General features: G+C 34.7%; 2 protein-coding genes across 2 annotated transcripts; both read right to left on the bottom strand.

Annotated features, from left to right (window-relative positions):
- Positions 1-837, bottom strand: LOC144843372 (uncharacterized). Its single transcript, XM_078700162.1, has one exon. It carries the CDS (start codon positions 835-837, stop codon positions 1-3), a length of 837 nt encoding a protein of 278 aa, XP_078556288.1.
- Positions 838-1,486: 649 nt separating this feature from the next.
- On the bottom strand, positions 1,487-2,161 carry LOC144843373 (uncharacterized). Its single transcript, XM_078700163.1, has 2 exons — positions 2,023-2,161; positions 1,487-1,787 (listed from the first exon to the last, which is right to left on the bottom strand). Exons 1-2 carry the CDS (start codon positions 2,159-2,161, stop codon positions 1,507-1,509), a joined length of 420 nt encoding a protein of 139 aa, XP_078556289.1. The 3' UTR covers positions 1,487-1,506.
- Between the last annotated feature and the right edge of the window lie 5,855 nt (positions 2,162-8,016).

Here is an 8,016-nt window from a genome sequence, read left to right on the forward strand (position 1 = left end):
TTAAGCATTTGCCATCAGTGGTCCAAGCGGTGAACCCATGGCTACGCCATCAACCTGCTCATATAGATCACCATCATATTGGAAAAGTTGATTTTTGGTCGCAATTGTAAGTAGGTCCTTAAGACCTTGTTTATCGATAGATAAACCGTGTTCAGAGTTAAACCAGTCATCTTTAAAGGCCTTATGAACAAGAATGTTAATGGTCTCATCAAGTGGAACATTGGTGAATAGAGAAACTACGTCGTAAGAGACCAGAACATCATCTGAACCAATTTCAGTAGAACGTAACTCTTTAGCAAAATCAAAAATGTCTGGTATAGAGTATTTGTTGCTGGCTAATGGTTTTAGCTTCTCATCTAACCATTGTGCTAATTTAAAATTGTAAGTGCCAGTGGCTGAGAGTATTGGCCTAATAGATAGATTTTCTTTGTGCGTCTTGGGAAGACCATACAGATGGGCTAACCTCGAGCCTTGTGATGTTAGTGTAGATGCTACTTCCTTCGGTAGTATATTACGAACAATATTAGATAGTTGCTTCTCCTTTTCTAAGAGAGGATGGAAATGCTTAATTGGTCTACCTCTAGACTTAGGTTGTGTCTTACTTACGGGTATAAACTTAGATGTGTTGTTTATAGACGATTGTCTAAGAAGTTGGTCATAATGATGTTTATCCATGATAACGACTCCGGAACCTTTGTCAGGTTTAGTAATGACAATGTCATCCCTTTTCTTCAATTGTCCCAATGCTCTTTTCAGGGACCTAGGTGGAGATGGGTCCTTGCGTTCGATGTAGTTTAGAGCAATCGACTTTAAAGTTGCTGATGTGAGCTCCTTCATATCCTCATTATTTAGTTTCTTCTCGACACGCCAGTAAGCCTTTTCAAAGTTGGCTAAAATTTCCCTACGTTGTGATTGATGTGGTAAGGCGAAAAAGTATTTCTAATTCAACTTCTTGAGATGAATTAATAAATATTTTATGAAAAAATTACCTTTTGTTCAGATCATTCCATGAAAAAAATGCAGTGTTTATCATTTGATGGTTTCTACAAGTTACATATTGAAATATAACTATTATTGAGTTGCAGTTCCTATATTTACAACAGTATATCATTTATTGAAGCTTTTGGTAAGCTCCAAAGTGCCTATCTTTGGACACTCGTTGATCTAAGTGAATGAGTGTGGATGTAACATTGACACCATGTTTATGTTACATAATCAACAGTAAGTATAAACTACAAATATGTAATTATTAAATTAGTCATATGGACATTTTCTATAATACAAAAAATGTATTTTATATATTTTGTATTTTATGATTTAACTGAAATGAGTGTTTGTGGACGTAACATTGACACCATGTTTATGTTACGTCAGCATTATTTAACATCAACATGGCAAAAGCCATTAAAAATAGATGAAAACTACTAAAGTGGATTGAATTACTAATTACTGGTGATGTAACATTGTCAGTTATTTATTTAATCAGCTGCTGGAAGACACTCGCTCCTATTTTCTGTTTGCTTTCAGGTAGTTGTTCACTCCAGATGTGATGGAACTGACATTTGCTGAATCAAACCCAAGGAAACGACTTGTAACTGGCATAGGTGGAGAAGGAATCTTAGCAAATATAATGCTCTGTGCAATCCAATCTTTCTCCACTTTGTTAGGCCATATAAATTTGTTTTCCCACTTCTTTTCCAGGAAGCTGATGCAGCACATATCACCAACTTCAAGTACCTGTCCTGGCCACCAATCATCATTATATATCACAGCAACATAGTCACCAACTGGAAGATTAAATAAAACAAATTTAAATAAACAACCGTATACGGTATGGAATCTGTTCAAAGAGGGTGTATTAAACAAAAAGTCTACAAATGATGTCCAAGTGAACAGATGATGATGATGCTATAAATTGTACCTGACAAAGTACATATTGTGGTTTCATTTAATAGGACACTACATGGACTTCCCAGAGGAAAAGCAGCTGTATTTCATAGATTGCAAAAATGAGCAACATACCTACTACACCAGAAGATATAAAGACTGAGTCCTTGTTTATTTCTCTGTTCTCATCTGTGCTGTCTGTTCCATCATCATCTTGTACACTGTATGTCTCATTGTCATGTAGACTGTCTTGTTCATCTTCATCTGTATACATATAAGTAAACCAATTAATATTATATTGCATTAGCCACCTTTAAAATAAATGTACTGTACAGTGATTACATATTTCAGAGCAACTAATTGTGCAGATAGTATTAGCAGAGGGCAATGCTCTTCCGTCTTTTCAATCACCATGTTCAGGGCCGTAGCCAGGATCTGTCAAGGGGGGGTTCGGACACTAAGTATTTGGAACACTGAACCAACCCCCCTCTCTCATTGTTAAATGACACCCCTAGATGGCCGGAAATGGTACTCTCGCACATAACATTCATGATAAATGGCACCTCTAATTGGTCGGAAAAGACACTCTCATGCACCATGCTACCAATGAGCAAAACGATCGTATTCATACTTTTTTTCTCCTCCTCACACACATGGACTATTTAATCGCCGATTGTTATGATCATTCACTCGGTATTTTGTTTTGCATTCAAGTTCAATATGAACTTTGTGTGAGAAGGCAAATTCAATGCTTATTATAGCTCTACCTATATTTATTTACAGCAATTTGTTGAGGAAATTAAATATTAATCAATGTAAATAGATGACATTGATACAGATGTTATAATGTAAACTACAGTACATGATACCATAGATATTATAGCGTAATATATTAATATATTACTAGTGTAATATATTAATATTCACTATAATCCTCTATGATGATAATACACGTACTATACTTCATAGCCACATATTTTGTATGTCCGTTGGAAGGCTATACCGTAAATCTTCTAATAGTAACCCACACTCTAATAGTAACCCTCCTTCTAATAGTAACCCACCTTATAAGTCAATCTATTATAATAATCCACTACTCTAATAGTAACCCACATGGGGTTAATATTAGAGTCACAAAAACTATTGACAAAATTACATTATGTATTGAAGACTGGTCGTTTATGATGCAGCCGTATTTTGAAAATAAGGAGATAATGCATGTTGATCTCGGGAGTGGGGAGGATTGAGTGTTTTTGAGTTTATAAAATAAAGTTAGAGTTCAAACAAATTTGTTTATTCGTACTGTTTTATTATTTTGCTATGATTTGCTGACCGGAATAGTTGAGGTGGGTTACTATATTCAGGTGCCTAATTTAAGATGAGTAATAATAACCCACTACTCTAATAGTAATCCCCCTTCTAATAGTTAACCACCCTTAAAAAACAATTAAAGAATAATAACCCAGGGTTACAATTAGAAGATTTACGGAATAGGCCTACTTTATGCATGCTGCTGACTGCCGTGATCTAAACAATAGGTACGCGTTTGTCTGGCGGTGTCCTTTGTACGAATCGTTCGTGCACCAGCTCACTGTATCAGTACGATACACGCGTCAATATTATGTTACATCCAGGGATTTCAAGGTTCAGACCTGCGGCGTTTGCTTTCGTATTGTACGCGGCGTACAACTCCATAGGTCTGAACCAGGATCGGCAATTTATTTGCAACTCTTGGAAATTTACAGACACGTATTGCTCGACGTACGCTCATACAGCGAAGAATGTTTCGAGTTATTCAAGAACGAGTTTACGAATTTTTAAATTTACGAATAACCTTTTGTACTGTGTGGGGCACGTATTTGGAGGATTCAGAGATCAGGGTGAGGTATTGGGCATGTCGGGGATGGGGGTTCGCAGTCGGTTAAGGGGGGTTCGCTGTAAAGGGGGGGTTCGCCCGAACCATAAAAACCCCCCCTGGCTACGGGCCTGATGTTGGTTAATTTATTGATGTTTTCTGGCTGAATTTGAATAAAAATGCAATAAATTATTTTATGTATATTTTCAATTTTTTATTTTTTTTGTTGGTACCTACTTTACAACACTTGTGCACGTGATTGCCTACAAATGACTGCCCGTGGTAATGTATGCCTGTCATGCAACACAAAAAGATTTTAAAGTTGCATCCAAACATCCACAAATAGGACCATAATCTTTATCCAGCTTGGCTTATGTGTAGTCCAAGGGAGGACAAACCTAAAGAAATAACCACAAAGTACATTAATTATGATTCAGTTATTTTATTTTAAAATGAAAAAGGTTTGTTTTTTTCAGACATAACTTACATGATTGATTGGAATGTGAAGTATTATATCAGCCACAACATTGTTATACAATTGTGCTCGGTTCAAATGGCTACCATCATCTTGGAATGATTTGAGGTCTCTTTTAAGGGTTTCAAGTGTATGAGGTAAAACCATCTGATGTCTTTGATTTATGGCAATACAAGCAGTAGTGGCGACCTAAAAGTAAGTCATTAAAAATTATATTATACTGATTGGTGAAATTCTGCAATTATTTTGACTGTACCTGTTTAAAAAAGATTTCTTACCATTAGCTCCAGTTAATCCATTCTCGTGAGATACTCGTAATCTCCAAACGCAAATACTCTTATTTCCTTGTCACTGAAAAATAAAGCATTTAATACAATTTAATGGGCCAATACTTCTGATATATATATTTTCATAAATAATGTAATTACATCAACATTTGAATCTAAATTATGTACTCACGTCCATCTTGCATTGTGTAGTCCATCGATTTGAGGTTTCATGCGAATCAAACTGGTTGTTAAATTGTACAAATTGTCTGTTCCGTCAAATACTAGAATAGTCAGTGTATTGCTGAGTGAATTTGGGTGATGGGTGTTGCAAATCTGAATCATCAATTTAAAATTCCCCCCTCCCTTATCACCACCTATCTTTACCCAAATCTCGTCTCTCGTGCGCATGCGTATATCAGTATTGAAATAGAGATGGCTACAGAGTATAATAATAATAAAGCATAAGTTATAGGATTAAACTCTCTTATTAAATAACTTATATGAAGCATGGGTGGGTGAGGACGGCACATAATCTCTTTGCATGATACATGATTACATGGAAAAGCAACTAGACTGGTACAGACATTATGACAATTACTACATTGAAATGCATTGAAACAACCAATAATATCAAATGAATTTGGCACTGATGGTGTGTATGATTAGCCAGTGAATTGAAATGATCATGTATTTTTTGGTTAATAATTTGTTGCATTTCCTTTTTACTGGTCTGCCTCCTTGGATTGTACATGATTTACATGTTGCACACTCTCCGACACAAGGATGAGGCTGCCAATTGAATGTAGTTGGATTTGACGCGTTCTAGTGGCCGACCTGAGTTTTATGTAACACAGATGACATAGATTTTGTGGATGAACTTCGACTTCATCATTTTCAACATCAAATTTCATCTCTTTTACAATAAGGTCTCGGTTTTTTTTAACATCTTTTAATTTGGGGCACGATTTCCTTTGTAAAGTTTAAGCCGCTAGCCACAAATCTTACACAAAGATTGTATATTCTTAAGGTGTTTGTCCATGCTGAGTGAAAGAAATAAAACATTTTTGTTTAAGTTATAAATCTAATCCATTTTAACTCAATATAGTAACCAAATCAATACAATCTTAATATCAAATGAGCCTATACGTGCATACTACTATCGCAAAATAATATTGTGTTACTTATAGACCAAGTACAGTATTATACTAAGTCTAAATAACACAGTAAAACATATATGTGCAAGCACATCCTATATTGAAAACCAGAAAATGGCACATATTTAAGTCCAATTATAGCGAGGAAAATCAATTGTTTACTCGCTAAAATAATTGCACTATTGTTCAGGGTATATATATGAAAAAGTTAACCTAACCTGCTTGGTCTGGAAAACTTCAAATTAATTATATTTTATGTTTTAAGTTTATTTACTTTTGTTATATGAATATGTTAATTAGTGGATAATGAGATTGCCATTAGAAATGTGTTAAAATCTAATAACTCTCTAAAAAGTTATAATTACTTTACCTTACAAACATGAAAAGAATAAATATAATTGTCAGAATTTATGGTCGTAAAACACACTTTAATGTGCAAATTTACGTACTTTTAACTGATAATAAATTGACTTTCGAACTTCTGGTTGATCGTGAAACGATCGTCGCGGTAATGTTTTGATTTTACGCGCTAGTGATTTCGACGTCCTCTACAGTTTTGCTTTGCCAGTTAACTTCCCTATATTTGCATTGCGGGAGGACATACAAGATTGGTAAACACTTTTTCTCTCTGATTCTGAAAATAAAATTATGAAAATTATTAAAATCTATTGAGTGAATATTTATTTGTCTATACTATATATAAGATCAAGTATTTTTTATTTCCATTTCATTAAAAAATGTGAATAGGCCTATAGAGTTCTGCGGTGCCGACGTCACAATGTGTCGCGACGGTAGGTGGCACTGCGTGGTTGGTAGTGCCAGAGCCATATATATATAAAGAGTTACGACTTTAAAGATTAGAAGCCATTTTTGTGGCAAAGAATTCGCACGCTGAGGGCGCGCACGTCTATTTTGTATAGCGTTTTCCTGTAGTTCATGCATTATTTTTAGATTTTGTTGTCTATGAAATAACGCTTAGATTCCATTTTTATCTTAGTAATTAATTTAATAATGGTATTGATTTGGTAACATAAATATAGGGCCTATGTATATTTTATAATAATAAAAAAAAAAAAAAAATAGGGCCTACATGCAAGTTAGGATACATCAAAGCACGAATCAATACAAAAAACACACAGATTCACCCCTCTTTTTATACAGTATATGGCTTTCTGTGTTTTTTACACAAATTGCGCCGCCAACGTTATTAAATTTTAGAGACTCTTTCATCATTTCATTTGTAATAAATTGCCTTTATTATTTTAATATGGTTAATACCCTTTTCAGTATATCAACAAATATATCCGCGACACTTTTTAGTCATCAAAGCATGCATTATCAATTTAAAATATTACATAATTGTTATTAATAAGAAGTAGTTATGGGACTTTCGTTCCAAAATCAATCAATCACTTTGCCGCAAGTACTTCTGTACGCTGTGCACATAGATATTCATTTTCAACCTTATTTTTGTAATTGAGCCTCTTATGACCTCAAAATGTTTTTTCTACCTACACCAATAATACCGTAAAACCTTGAAAAGAAGCCCATGGGCTTAAACTTCGAAAAGAAGCCCATCTCGAAAAGAAGCCCCCCCTATACAGTTTGCAAAAGTACTCTCGAAAAGAATCCCATCTCGAAATGAAGCCCCCTGGGCTTCTTTATAAGATAGTATGGGCTTCTTTTCGAGATAGTATAGGCTTCTTTTCGAGATAGACTACTATACTGTATTAAGAATGTAGGTTTATTAACTGAACGTCAAAGGAACAGAAATAAACAATACAAACACGTGATTAAGAGTTACTGTAGTAGGATAATTTAATGCCAGATACTTGTGATGCAGACTGATGATAATAATTAATATGTATGATCGTGTTTATCATACATTTATTTTACAGTTTATTGTCGTCCAAATGGTGCTTTGATCGCATCTTGTATCTTTTTCTTGTCTGCTTCATTGGCAAATATGTAAAATCGGCAGGGAATTTCCACACCTCCACCAAGTACCCATTTTCCTTCTGGGGCTGTTCGTTCCATTCCAGTTATCTTGGCTTTATTAAGCTGCACTACTGTCCTATCTTTCATCAACGGAGCTATTATCTGAGCCAAACATTCAGGAACATGTCCAACATCTGCACCATTCCACGAACATACCTTGATTGCATTTCTGGCTAGACTTTTCTTGTTTTCAGGTTCCAGTTTACATATCATTTCTTCGTTTATTTCGTAATTGTACTGAAAAACATGGTGTCCTTTAATTCTAGATGAAACAATTGCCACTTTGTGGATAGGACTTGGTGTAGCCATTTTCGTTTACTGTATTATTTGTTTTTATATTATGCACCAGCTATAAAGCAAAAGTATAACACCCCAGTA

The sequence above is a fragment of the Antedon bifida genome, chromosome 5, assembly GCF_963402885.1.
Source record: "Antedon bifida chromosome 5, ecAntBifi1.1, whole genome shotgun sequence".
NCBI classification, from domain to species: Eukaryota; Metazoa; Echinodermata; class Crinoidea; order Comatulida; family Antedonidae; genus Antedon; species Antedon bifida.